General features: G+C 52.8%; 2 protein-coding genes across 2 annotated transcripts; one reads left to right on the top strand and one right to left on the bottom strand.

The window, feature by feature from the left end:
• Positions 1-4,068: 4,068 nt before the first annotated feature.
• CABS01_00100 (uncharacterized protein) lies at positions 4,069-6,039 on the top strand (the record flags this gene model as incomplete). Its single annotated transcript, XM_060533484.1, has 1 exon — positions 4,069-6,039. One exon carries the CDS (start codon positions 4,069-4,071, stop codon positions 6,037-6,039), a length of 1,971 nt encoding a protein of 656 aa, XP_060405998.1.
• A 2,163-nt stretch (positions 6,040-8,202) lies between these two features.
• On the bottom strand, positions 8,203-10,659 carry CABS01_00099 (transmembrane amino acid transporter; the record flags this gene model as incomplete). Its single annotated transcript, XM_060533483.1, has 7 exons — positions 8,203-8,356; positions 8,420-8,814; positions 8,872-8,937; positions 8,992-9,152; positions 9,208-9,620; positions 9,683-10,372; positions 10,496-10,659. The coding sequence occupies 7 exons, from the start codon at positions 10,657-10,659 to the stop codon at positions 8,203-8,205; spliced, it is 2,043 nt and encodes a 680-aa protein (XP_060405997.1).
• Positions 10,660-14,028: the final 3,369 nt, after the last annotated feature.

Here is a 14,028-nt window from a genome sequence, read left to right as displayed (position 1 = left end):
GTGAGAACACCCAGAGAGGGGAAAATGTTCGAGACCTCGAGTGTTCAACCCCAGACGGTCCCTTGCAGCCACTTCGCACATCACACCTTGGACCTTCATTGCCAGCGAGTTTGCGAACGTGCGAACGTCCCCCCCGGTCGAGCAGCCTGCCAGCCATTCGCGGATTCATGCACTTCGCAGGGGTTCGCCCGCTGTCTCAAGGAAACTTCCCACATCTCGAACCAAGTTTCCGAGAGGCCCTTGTCAGTCGCACTGTCCCGCTGGTCAATCTCCCTTTCCCCCCTGAGCTTGGGTTTGCGAGATACATCTGATGCTACTGAGATTACCTGCCATCTCCCGCACCGCTGGTCCCCTCTATGGCGTACCTTGCTACCGGACTTCGTCATAGTTACGCTGCTGCACGAGTTTAATTGCCTTGCGGGCACCCCTCGCGCCAGCGTTCTTCGCAGGTTGTTATTGTTGCGGCATCCGTATTGTTGATGTTTATGTTGATTAACAAAGTTATTCGGCTCCGACCCCGTGTCTACTTGGTTGCGTCGGTCAATCTACACAACAACTACATAGGGCGCGGCAACGCATTCTCGTCTTACGTATCAACACAGTGGTATCGCCGGCTACCCAGAGATTGCGTATTTTGGACACTGCTTTCGTCTTGAATTCGCCATCCATCGAAGCCAATGGAAGTCACTGCGGAAGGTTTTCGTGCCGTGTACTCCGTTATGAGCAATCAAGTTTATCAATCAAGGCGGTCCCGTTGAATCGTCCGCTCCGACGATGAGTAACAACACAAAGCCCCGTCTACCATTCGCCGGAACGGGGCACCGAGTTCCCTCTTTGCACTCTCCTTTTTCTCAGTGGATTCTGGAGAGGATCCCGACAAGTACGACTCTTGCTTCCTCGCTGGCAGCTCCCAGTTCCAGCAGGCTACGGGGCCGGAGAGATGATGAAATGGGCTCTCAAGACGGGGCGGACGGGTACAAGTTGGGCGAGAATCGCCGTGCCGGGACCCGTTGACTATCCACTGTGGGTTATGTCAATAGTCAGCTGGTCTGGTACACCTGGGCCTGGACGCTGAGTGATGCAGTCGTGCTCCTATGTGTTCCTCTGCTCTTGGCTAAGCTGATGAGGTACCTCACTCGGTAGACGGCTGCCAGCCCATTCGGTACTTAGCTCACACCAACTATTTGCACTAGGTTTACCAAGGCACATGGTTGACTTTCCAAGTTGACCTCGAGGCTCGTCAGTGCGTCAGACTCAGCCAACACTGGGCACCGTGAACCCGTTATGACACCGCTGATGGCACAGCGTCACAGTCTTCACACCCTCAGCGCTCACCGTCCGAGGTCTGGACCTCCAAGCGTGGAGCTGGCTAACGGAGTGGTAAACGGAAGCCAAAGTCGTCTATGTACAATGTCTACAGGCGCCTTGAGAGAAGACACAAACATCAGAACAGGCCATTCAGAGACAGCAAGTGGGGCTTCTGGGCTGACCCGGCCTTTCACTCACTGGCTGTCTCTTTCGTCTGTTCTCTGCATAGGTACCTACTGCGTAGGCATGGAGAGAAAGCTGCCTCCCCCCTCCACAGTTCAGACACCTGACTGCTGTCTATGTCTGAGGTTGGTTGTCGTGTGTCTGGGGAAAGCAACAGAGCCAAAAGGGGGGCTGAGATCTGAACAGACGGGAGCGAGCAATCGAAGTGTCGGTCTGTCGGTCTGGCTGACTGGAGTCTTTTCAGGCATGGCTGGGTTGCGTTGCATCGTTGCCAGCCCAGCGAGAAAGAAAGCCCAGTCGTGTCCTGCAGGATGATCAGGATAGCATAGGGTAGTGCATGCTATTACTGGGTAGCTACTAAGGTATACATACGGATAATATGCAGGAGACAGTTGTCTGGTGCTGGGGATTGGAGAGCGATGTGAGAGACAAGCAATCCTGCTTTGAATGCTGTCTGCAAGTTGGTCAAGCGTGCGTTCCGGTCGTCCCAGTCGTCCCACTCCCCTCCCCCCATCATTCCACGTAGCGCGCCATGCTTCCTGGCGACTTGTCCCAGACTGTCCAGTACCTGTGCCAGGTGCCAGCCCCGTGTGTGCACATGATACGTACTCTTCCCCCACCGCTTTCTCGACCGTCCGTCACCCTTTCCCAAGGATGCTACCTCAGCATCCTCAGCATGGCTCAGGTAAGGAACCTATCCAGGTACCTAGGTAGCTCCCTCCCCACGCAGTAAGGCCAGGTACCTCACTGTGTGCCGATACTGACTGCGTAAGGTAAGGTAGACTTTCATTCCGTCCCAGTTCTCTCAGTTCCATCCAATACCCTCGTCTTGTCGGTACGTATCGCCGTAAGTGTACTTGCACCTCACCGTCCCGGAGCTGTCGCAATACGCAGTTCCCGGTACGTACTCCCGCGCTCGCCTTTCCACCCCCGGTCTGCCTATCTCGCTCCTGGGGTTCCTCGCTCTCTTGTCGCTCTGTCGCTCTGTCTCTCTCTCTCATCCCGTCTTATCCAAGCCAATCCATCCTCGTCCATTCACCTCCATCTTCTTCTTTGGCCGTCTTTTGCTCACACACTCTCTCTTCGCTCACTTCCACACCTCTCTTCCTCTCGCCTTGTATTCCCTGTCCTGCACCAGCCTACCCACCACCACCCATTTGCTTCATCCAACCTACCTTACCGTACGGTCCTCTCTGCCTCTGCCTGCACTTACCTACTTTACTCTAATACTCCCCCTTCATCATCCTCGCCCCTTCTCTTGCTTGTTTCCTCTACTCTACCATCCTTCAATCATCGTCGTCAACGGCCTCTCTTCCTCTCCTTGCTTGTTAGCCTCCTCTCCCCCGCCTCAACCTCCTCCCTTTACCACCCTTTCGCTCCGACCTCCTTATCAACTACTCGTCCATCAACAAATCCACCGATACTCGCAACGCCAGCTCCCGCGTGCCCACCCGCGAGTCATACTTGCAAGCAATCACGCAATCTCCTATCACGCTCTGCCATCGAGTTGAAGAGTATATCAATCAGTCAACCCATCGACAGAGATAGGATAAGAGAGGCCTCAGGAACCACGATTTCCTTACAATCTCCACCAGCCTCGGCAATTTGCTGTCATTGAACATTGACTCACACCTCGTGTCCTTTGACTCACTTTGGCCCTCGCCTTTGTCACTCAACATCCGTCCACGCTTTAAGCAACGACACCTCCCTCACCCATCCATCGAGATAAGAGCTACCCACCTTCCATCGACCGACACTCACCAACGACTCTCGTCTGTCGATTCGTTGTCACACACTGCTCAACGCTCGAATGCTTCCGTAGCCACTACTCTTCGCCGATCCCGGTAGTCAGCTTGCTTGCAAGCCGTTGCTATTCACACTTTCAACGACATCTACCCACGGCCATCGACTATCACGTCAACTGGCCTTTGTGCCTAATAGAGCCAGCAAACCAACGATCAACCGCATTAGCAGTTGGGTGCCATCTCGAAACAGTCTGAATCCTCTAGCTAGGAATCGACGCCTTCATTTCTCCTGCGAATCAACTATCCAAAGTTGACCTCGCGAACCCCTTGTTCGACCTTCGGGCGCCACTCTCTACACTTTTTCCAGCAAGCTTGCTCTATTTCAATGTCCTCATAACGATACTTCTTTGTCTTTTCCGGACCACATCGTCCAACCCCATAACGACCAATCAACCAACAACAACAGGCCCTCGCTTTCATATGTCCGTCTCCAGCAAAAAAATACCCTCAATGAGCCTCTGATAAGTCAACGAAAAGGAGTTAGAAATTCGTCTTGTTTCCTGTTAGATTTGTTCTTTCAACCCTGTATATTCTTGGTAACAACCAAACCCGCCTCCTTCTCGATCTACAACAACAACAACCACAACCGACACGAATCCTACGCTGTTCACACCCATCCTTCTCGATCCAGCAACCACTCGAATCCTCCTTCCTCTGCAACGACGAAACCTCGAAAAGCTTGCTTTAAGGCTGTAACATCACCCTCGCCGCTACATCGTTGTTTCTCAATTCGATACCCCCGTGCTCCAAAGCTTCTTTTTCCAGTTTCGATATGGCATGCTTGAGAGACAACTTTCAGAATGGCGTGCTCCTCGGTGGTCGATATGAGACCATCTCTCCCCTCAACCATGGTTCCTTTGGCATGGTCTTCATGGCCAAGGACACCAAGACTAGCGAGACCGTTGCCATCAAATGCTTGACTAAGAAGGAAGCTGCTGATGAGTACGGTTTCGACTTCGCCATTGACGAGAAATCCGAGGAGCTTGTTCTCCACAGCCGTCTTGGATCCCACCCCAACATCGTCAACCTTCTCGACACCTTCGAAACCGATGCTCACCTCTACTTGGTTCTGGAGTTCTGCCCTCAGGGTGACTTGTACGAAGCCATCCGCAAGGGCCACGGCCCTCTCGAGACGGAGCATGTCCGACAGTTCATGCTGCAGCTCGTAGATGCCGTCGACTACATCCACTCCAAGGGCATCTTCCACCGAGACATCAAGCCGGAGAACATCTTCCTCACCCAGTCTGGTGACATGAAGCTCGGCGACTTTGGCCTCGCTACGACCGAGAACTGGACTTTGGAGAACACTGTTGGCAGCGACCGTTACATGTCCCCTGAGCAATACGACTCTGCGGGTGCCGGCTACTCTCCTGCCCAAGCCGACATCTGGGCCATTGGTATCTGCCTCCTCAACATCCTTTTCTCGCGGAACCCCTTCACCACTCCGACCGAGGCGGATCCGCTTTTCTTGGACTTCTCCAGAGACAAGCAATCCCTTTTCGACGTTTTCCCCTCCATGTCGCTGGATACCTATGAGGTCATCGTTCAGTGCATGAGCTTGGATCCTAAGAAGAGATCACTTGTCGGTGCCCGTTCTGCTCTCCAGCGTGTCATCAGCTTCACCACCTCCGAGGAGGATGATGATGACTTCTGCTCCGCCGAGCGTCATGTCATGGCGAGCGCCAATCGCGAACCCCTGCGCACTCCTTCCATCCAGAGCCCCCAGGTCGATCAGGGTGCATTCCCCTGGGCCAAGGCCCTGCATGCCAGCCCTCCTCAGCCGATTCGTCAGCTCAGCGCCATTCCCGACGAGGACCTCTTCTCCAAGTCTGGTGAGACCCAGAATTCGGACTGGTTCAGCTCTGCTCAGGCTCCTTCGATTTCATCCACACTCAACTCTAGCCTCGGCATCTCCATGCAGTCCCTTCACATTGGCCGACCTATGAAGGCCGCTCCACGCCCAATTCCCAAGGTTTCACCCATGGCCGGCTCCCTTCCCATCAACATGGCAAAGCCCCGCAGCAACTTGTCTTCCATGTCGTTGGTCTTTGGCCGTAAGGATGCCGTTTCCAAGAGCTGGAGTGACATGTGGGATGAGGATGAGGAGGAAGAGGAGGCCGAGCGCGAGAGAGAGATGCAGTCTCTGAAGGATCTCAACTCGCGGACCTGGAGCCAGGATGGCAAGTCAGACGACAAGGAAGATGACTGCGAGACCGTGGATGCTACGCCCCTTGCGACCACACCTCAACGCTCTTTCCATGACAGCCACAAGTTGATCCACAATGACATTGACAGCGACCTTGCTGCCGACGGATTCTTCTTCCAACAACCATCTCCGCCTAAGGCGAGGGCCATGTTGCCCACATATCAATCACCATCCCCTAAGCGGGACAACGTTGATAAGTGGGCCGCGCTCGGTCAGCGGCGTCGGGGCCTCACGGGATCTTCATATTCCCACATGTCACCAGAAGTTCCTAGACAACGAGCAATTGGTCTAGGCTACAATTCCTATGCGGCTGGGGCCAATTCTTTTGCTACCGCGTCATGGGAACACGGCGGACACCACCAGCACCACCACAACAACAACAACACACATCACATCACACAAAAACAATCACCGAAGGATAAGGTCAAGGACTGCCCCTGGAATAGGGGCAGAGATTGGAATTATTGGCGCAAGGAGAAGCGCAACGATCTCGCAGACGTCGAGTGGGTTGGTGGCTGGCAGGAAGCGCATTCCTAGTCGAGTCACCTCTTGTGGTTGGGTTGTCACCATCAGGACATTGCCACTTCCATCTGACTGTTCGGTTGTGGCAGTAGCCACGACTTGACTGTCGTGGGATTTCTACTTGGCAAGACAAGACACCTGTTTGGATGAAGGAACTCAACTCGCTTTCTGTGTATTAGATATCTCCAGATTAATGAACAATACCAGAAGTTACCCACTCATATCACAGTTTCTTTACTATTCACTGTGAAATATTTTACCCGTCTGGGGATTGGACGTCTTCTGACAATGGCAAACTAACCCCCAACCTTTTTGAGTGCCGTCCATCCTAATTACTGGCTGAGTAGTGTGTCGTGTTACCCCTCACTTGACTCGAGTCATGAGTGATCGCCAACCCCATGATAGTCGATAGATAACAAGGCACTGTATTCGTGTATGCTATACAGACAAAAAGCACCGTTCTCCACAGGATCGGCAACCCCGGAATTGGCTCAGCACCGTCTTGAGTACCCCCCAGCTCTATCTATCTATCGTCGGCAACCCAGCAAGAAGGGGGTTGGTGATGTCGATGGTCGGCGGTCATGGCCGTGTGTTTTGTCAACACCCATTGTCTGTTGGACACGTAGCATTGCTTAACCTTCCTTTGACTTTCCCCTCTCTTCCCCTTTGTTAATATCTGTCAGTTGTATGGTACTGGATAGTCTGAGGAGAGCTGATAACGGGATGCGTGACTGTTTGCATGTTCAAGTATGAACCCCTTCTGTATCTGTGGATATCGATGAGGCAATGTGTTGTCTTTGCCGATCTCTTCGGCTATACGGAGCACAGCTATCGTGCCCATTGAAACTGACTCGATATCGTATCTACTTATCCAGTTGAGCATCATGATAGAGACGACATGACAAAACATGACATGACGGTTTCTCTCCAGGCTTCTCACGAGATACCCTCGGAATGCGGGGTTGCTAAGGTTTACTAGGGGCCTTTTTGAATCTTGCTGAGGCTGGTTGTCATTGGCCGAGACATTGTAGTGCGTGTGTGCGTACATGTACGTGAGTAAGAGAAACATCGTGTGTGTATGTGTGTGGCTTGAGGGGGGGGGGGGGGGGCACATTATTCTTGCCGCTATTGATAACAATGCCGTTGCCAGACCTTGAAATCGATTCGCATAGAATCACTCAACAAGCATGAAACTAGCCACAGCGCAATTTGGGCGACATGTATTTATATGCCCTTTGTTATGCCTTTGAGTTTTCAAAGTGCGCCCCTTTTGCTATCCATGAAGAGGACAAACACCAATGTCAGTCCTCATCGAATACGCAAGTTTCCTTGAGGTTGGCTTCGTTACCTATGCGGGTTCACACGAGGGCGCGTCTTTTCCTCCTCATCATCAGCTATAACAGATATACTACAAAAGTTGGGTAGGTAGGTGTACAGGGGCAAGACTCCATCGTCCTCAGCTTATCCATCTCATGGTGACTGTGAAGCCTCTGGTCGGTAAACTTGGGCGCGGGCGTTGAGCATCAAAACCAACGGGTTTTATAGTGCGGCATGTTACGGTTTAGCAACCAATGACTGTTTGATGATTTGGAAAGCTCTGCCATGGGAATGGTACAGACAAGCTCAAGTTCACAGCTTCGTATCCTGCTAATCTACTGCGCTTTCAATAATGCTCGTATTGCAGTGAGTGCAAGACATGCTCAACCATGGTCTCTGATGGAGAGAAAACGTCGTTTCCGAGTTGAACATCTTCCACGTGAGTGTGTATCAACACTATATCTCGTTCAATCTATTCCAGGCAGGCAAGTACGTGGAAGATATCTGTACATAAGTACGCTTTAGAAGTGCATACTGGCGTTCACATATCTCTTGGTGTCAATTCCGTATCAGAGCCCTTTGATGGCACAGAGACCAGGCTGGAAAAAGCGCCTCTTTGCGTACCAATGCTATTACTTGAATGTGTTCCATATGGGCGTTGTCTACAACAGACACGCAGCTCATCAATACATACTATCAACACATCATATATACGACCATTTACTAGCCAAGCAAGCATTATCCCACACCAGGCACCCAAAATCAGATGTCACCAGCGCCGTGCAATGAGGGCCAAATTGATCGCAATATGCGGACGCCATTTGATGCCAGAAGCTATACCAAAACAGTGACTGACCACCCTTACTCTGCACCAATAAGACTCTTCGGTAAGAAGGCCCAGACTGTGCCCACAACCGAGAGAATCGTGGAGATGGTCATCAAGACGTAGCAAAGTAGTTTCTCCTGAGGGGAGATCTCTTTGCTAAAGAGCTTCACGTAGAACGCCAAAGGTAAACTAGGGGTATGGTCAGATTCGTCTTCTCAGTCGACATCAGAGATCGAATAAGGGCAAACTTACAGCACACAAATCGTGAAGCATAAGGCACTTCCCATAAAGGCCATGATGCTATCGAACGCCGGGAACAGTATGGAAATGACGAGGAAGACCAACACCGTGACGACACGGATGACAACCTTCATGATACCACGGAAGGTGGCAGAGCGCCCAACCATGGCCGAGCTGTCGGCAACGGCTTGCTGGTGGATACCGGTCAAAACTTCCAACGTGGCAACAATGGGTCGAGCGTTGAGCGGAATCTTGGTCAAGGGGATGATGGCGATGAAGATGCAGAGCAGGAAGTTAAGGGCACGGGGATAGCCGCTCGTCTGGAGGATGTTGGCCGTGATCTCATCCATGACACCGTCGCCGTACATCAGCAGGCCGACAACGGCTGTGAAAGCGTCCAAGAGGTACTAGTCAACGGTCAGCAGTGAGCAGGGGGGGTCGGGAAACGTATGGTGGCTACTGACGACAGACGTGAATACCGTCTTGACGGCCCTCGGGTACTTGTGAGGGTGGCGCATGTCTCTGTAAATCTTGATGAATAGTTAGTATGCCGCACTTGCTCACCTAGACAAACGAATACTCACATTGGGGAAGACACTGTGGCCACCCCATGGGCTCATCAACAGGCCAAAACTCAGGGGCAGTGTACCCCAGTTCGCAGGAAACAGGTAGGTCGTGGCCGGCTCGATGAGAGAGCCCGGAGTCGTGGGCTTGATTAGTCCATCAACCACCAAAATCAAGACGACTGGCCTCATGCGTTAGCAATCAGAGCTTGGCGTGGAGAAAGAAAGGTAACTTACTGCTGAAACAACAGACAATGCCAATAACGCTGGTAAAACTAAGAAGGCGCAGCGGGAGGAAGTTGAGGGGGATCATGATAATCGAACACAAGAGTTTCCACATGTTGACGCTCAGGAAGCCCGGGAACAAGAGCGTCAAAGAATCGGCAAACAGGACGATCAAGGCGACGCAGGCAGCCAGCAGTTCGAGGGTGAAGAGAATACTGGTGGCGATACGCGCGTTACGACCGTAAGAGATGTAGGCCAGGTCGGAGAATGTAATCAAGCTGGCGTCGAGATCCATGCACTTTGCCAGAAGCTTGGCCGTGTATGCTGTCACAGCCGCAGAGCCTGCCAAGACGATCATGCCGCAAATCCAACCGGCGTACTTGATGCCCATAGGTAAACTCAACAGACCGACACCGATTAGGACGCTGCGCCGCAGGTTAGAATTGTCTTGCCTTTCACTGCGCGCCAAAACAGGGGCACCACTCACTTGATCGAGTTGAAGATGGTCTGAGGTAGCGTGGACTGTCCCTCCACAGTCAGGATAATCTTTCCGTCTTGTTCGACCTCCTTCACGAGAATGGGCATGTTCTCTCCATCAGGCACATTGCCCCCTGCCTCTTGCTGTTGGCGCCAGAGCTCACCGGCCTGGGCCATTGATGGCTCATCGACATCTGCAATCGTTCCATACGTCCTGTACGAGCTGAAACTTCCGACCAGCGGCGGGGTCGCCAGGTGAGGCGGGACCGCGAAGATGGACTGTGACGGTCGGCGGCCACTTCCAAAGCTGGAACCACGGAAGGCTCCAGACAGCTCCGCCTCGACTGCCTTGCGCTCGCGGTCGCGGAAATCGGTCTGCACAGCGCTGTCGTCTGCGCCAGAAGCGGAAGAACCATTCTGATACGATGCGCTCGGTGCCGTCTCGGGGGTGGCCTCCAGGTGCTGCCTCAGCAGGGAGGTCCTCGGGTGGGAACCGGACTCGACATGGCTGCGAGAGTAGTCGAGGCCATCGGTGGACGACGAGGCAATTGGAACCTGGTCAGGGGCGAAAACAAAGGACGGCCGTTGGGGAATGACCTCGGCAAAGCCTGCGGCACGCGCCCAACTGCGGGTGAAGGAGCGGATACTGTTAACGCCGCCGATATCTGTGATGGCGGCAAGGTGCCGCGTTACTGAAGATCTGTAGGAGGGGTTGGTTAGCGGGGTGAACTGAGTGTGTCGTGCGCCGCGTTGCAGCAACAGAGACAACGGCAGCAAGCTGACGTCAATAATCTGCTACTCGTCTCGGGTCAGGAATAACAACCTTCTGCGGCGAAGTCCGTGAGAACTGCTGCCGTAGTCACCGTCGTCATCTTCTCCCAGGAGCGACTGGTCCTCAGCGACGGCATTGGAGTCGATACTCACGGAGCGCTGGGGGGAGGCGCCCCGTTCGTATTCGTCCCAGGTGGACGGGTTTCTCGAGGGCATGGGGAAAAGCTCGTGGATTCCAGCAACAACAAAGGTTGGTTAAAGTCGTTTCCACGGCGTTCTTTTTCCACAACGACGAATCGAATGAAAGACGGTCGCGACAGGAACAGAGGAAGAGAGAGAGAGAGAGAAAGAAGAGGAGGGAGAGGGAAGAAAGAAAAATCTGTAGTCGACTCTTCGGGCAGGGTAGACGGTCGCGACTGGGCTATTGTTCGCGCGGGCGTTTTGAGCCTTGGAGGTGGTATATAAACCTGGTCGGGACGGAGTAGTAGCACACGGCGTGAGCGCGGCACCTTACTGAGTACGTACGGGATTTAGTAGTGTAAGGTACCTTAGGTAGTAGCAGGTCGAAAAGACCGTGTATCGATAAAAGGCAAATGTGCCTTATTCCTCTTACGCACCCCAAGCCCAAAGCAAGCAAAGGCTGCAAAGCAAAACTAAGGCACCCCTACTAAGGCCGGCCCCAAGTGGAGTCGTTGCGGGAGATGAGATGGGTTGCTAGTGCAAGTGGGTTGTCGGAAGCGCAGGTTGGGTCTTGTCGCAAGTGTCTGCTGAGGTCCGACTGGGTTTTTTCTATCCTGTCTGGCTCCAGTCTCCACGTCCAAGTGGATAGGAGGGCGGAACGACAGAGATAACAGGCAGTGATTGTTACGTCGTGGCGTTAGGAAGAACTTTGAACTTGGGGTTTTCGAGACAAGAAGACCCAAGAGTCGAATGGATGGGTGTTGGCATACTCGGTACACTATTTGTGTGGTACACTATTTGTGTGGCCGTATGTGTATGTACTAGGTAGTTTGCCGTGGGTCACGAGTAAGTAGGAAGTTTGGCGGGAGGAAAGCTGGAGAAAAAATTGGAAGGAGGACGAAGGTAAAGTTGGCCTGTTAATGTTGAAAAGCCAAGGAAGGAACCCTCCTTCTCAACTTCTCAATCGAGTACTCAGTAAGGTAAGGTACAAGTTAAGGTACATGAGAGGGACCACCACGATCCTCAAGTCAGAAAAGGCCAATGCTTCTTTTGCCTCTTTCCACTCTCTCTTACCTTTCAAAAGGTTCTGATGAAGAGGTAAACCGTTAACGCCCCCAAGGTGTCCAGGTGCCTTATCCCAGGTAGGTCAGTAGCGAGTGTAGCCAGGACTTTGGCATCTTGGAATCGAACATACTGACACAGGTAACTTTCTAATTCTTAGGTAAGGTTGGGTTGGGGTCCTGGGGGCAGGCTGGCTATCGCCGGCCATATCTGCAGATATGTCATGACATGCATTAACGGAATCCGAGAAGGCAACCCGAGACTACGACGACGAATAGCAGTCGAGAGATGGCTCGGTGCGGGAGCAGAAAGAGAGGATCGAGAGGGGTTCCTCTGCCGAGAAGCGGAAGTGATTTTGAGGCATCAACTGGCAACTGCCTAATCACCAACAGGGAAACGCAGGGGAGATATGGGCGACAGAGGGGCTCACAGGAGAAAGTAAAGCAAAGTCAGCTGGACGTCACAACCTTTGATTCTCATGACGCCGTCTGCATCGTCAAAAGTTGGTCGGCTTATCGCGCCGGCGTCTCTGGTTGGACAATGGCAGAGAATGGAACGGCGCTCCTGCTGCACGTCGCCTGCAAGTGGCAGGGCCTGTTGCAGGGCCTTTGCAGCGGCCAGAACCTGCAAACTTTCAAACTTGAACCAACCCTGGCTCCGCACTCTCCACTACCACCTGGGTAGCACAACCCCTCGACCCTCCCGGCTTGCTGCGCCGGTCAGCCTGCTTCTCTTCTCTGCGCCTCTCTTTTAACCATACCGTCCCAAGGTATCACGGTACTGACTACCTAAGGTAAGGTACGAGGTAATAGGTGCCAGACGTCTGCAGTACGTAATGTCGTCCTGCAAGTCTTTCGACATCATCTACCATTGTCTCTGCTTTTCTTTCTTTTTATTCCTTGCCTCCACATGTTTTGCCTACTTACGGGACGATTGTGGAGTCTCATCATCAAACGGCTGACGGACATTTTCTTAGCTAAGGAGATTGGACAATTCCTATTCCAACTATCACATCCATAATTATAAGGTGACTCTCACTCGATATTCAGCGGCCGCCGGGCTGAAGACCTCGGATATTGATAGATTCCATCCGTCCCTTCAAGATAACCGCCCGAGTCCCCCGCCCAGATCTCTCCGCATCCTATCTCATCTTACCTTACCTTGTTACTCACCGCTATTTGCATACTCCCCCCCCCCCCCCCCCCCCCCCTCCCCCTCCCCAACTCCCCCACACCCCCCACCCCCCCCCCCCCACCCCCCCCACTCCCCCCCCCCCCTCCCCCCCCTCTCCTCCTCTCCCCCCTTTTCTCTCTCCCCCCCCCCCCCCCCCCCCCCCAAAAAAAGGACCACATGACATGTCATCCAAATGCCTTCCTGAGACAGGTTGATGCATGGAGGTTCAGATGTAAATGATGCCATCACCACCCCGCCAAGTAGCTAGTCTAGTACGGTTCTATGTAGTCGACTTCGCAACCTAGACTTTTCCCAAAAGTCAAAAGCAATAATCCTTGCAACTAATCATCTGCCGCCGAGCCTCTAAATCTTTTACACTACCGCAGTACCCCAGATGCTCGAGCCTCATGTCACATGCCTTCAGCTTTCCCCGTCATCCGAAAAAACCTCGCAACCTTCGAGTATCTCATGACCAGGCCTGTCCCAGAAAAGCAGCTCAACCACATAGATGGTGTTACACCCCCAGGGCCTCGGACGAATTTGCGATGCACAGACTCTGTTGCCTTTTCTTTGTTCCCTCTCGCTATTCCACGAGATCACCGTTGCTCGAGACCTTGCCCTACGTTACAGGATAGATGTCTCTAGGGATTAGTACACGCGATAGCGTACGTTGACTGACTCTCATCTGCGCCGGCCGCTGGCCCTGTCCCACGTAGCATGCGCCTCAAGCCTCCTCTGTCTAGACGTGTGCCCCTCTCTGAAGAGGACGAGGAAATGATACAAAGAAGGATAGAGAATGATATGGAGGGCAAATTTGAGGCCTCATGATGATCGGTACATACTGTTTCCTAAGAAGATGTAATTAACCTTCGCCAGATACGTTACTTGAGACTAACCACGCTCCGATCCGAACCAAATCGATCAACATCCGGTCCGTCGTTGCTTTTTTTTTTTTAAGTGCACGGTCCCCCTATCATATTTCGTACACCACTTGCACTCTCACCTTACCAACCACAACCAAGAGTACCTGTAGTATCAGACTTTTAGATTCGCGAGCATCACATCTGACGACAGCCTTCCACGCCTCACACTCCAGAAAGTCAATTCGCTTTAGCTACTTCATTTTGCTCAGAGGATCATAACTCCTAGCGCGCCAAAGGAAAGGAAAAA

This window comes from Colletotrichum abscissum (genome assembly GCF_030869225.1).
Source record: "Colletotrichum abscissum strain IMI 504890 chromosome Unknown Scaffold_1.1, whole genome shotgun sequence".
NCBI classification, from domain to species: domain Eukaryota; kingdom Fungi; phylum Ascomycota; class Sordariomycetes; order Glomerellales; family Glomerellaceae; genus Colletotrichum; species Colletotrichum abscissum.
The sequence above is the reverse complement of the archived record's forward strand: the minus strand, read 5'-3'. Positions and strand labels throughout refer to the sequence as shown.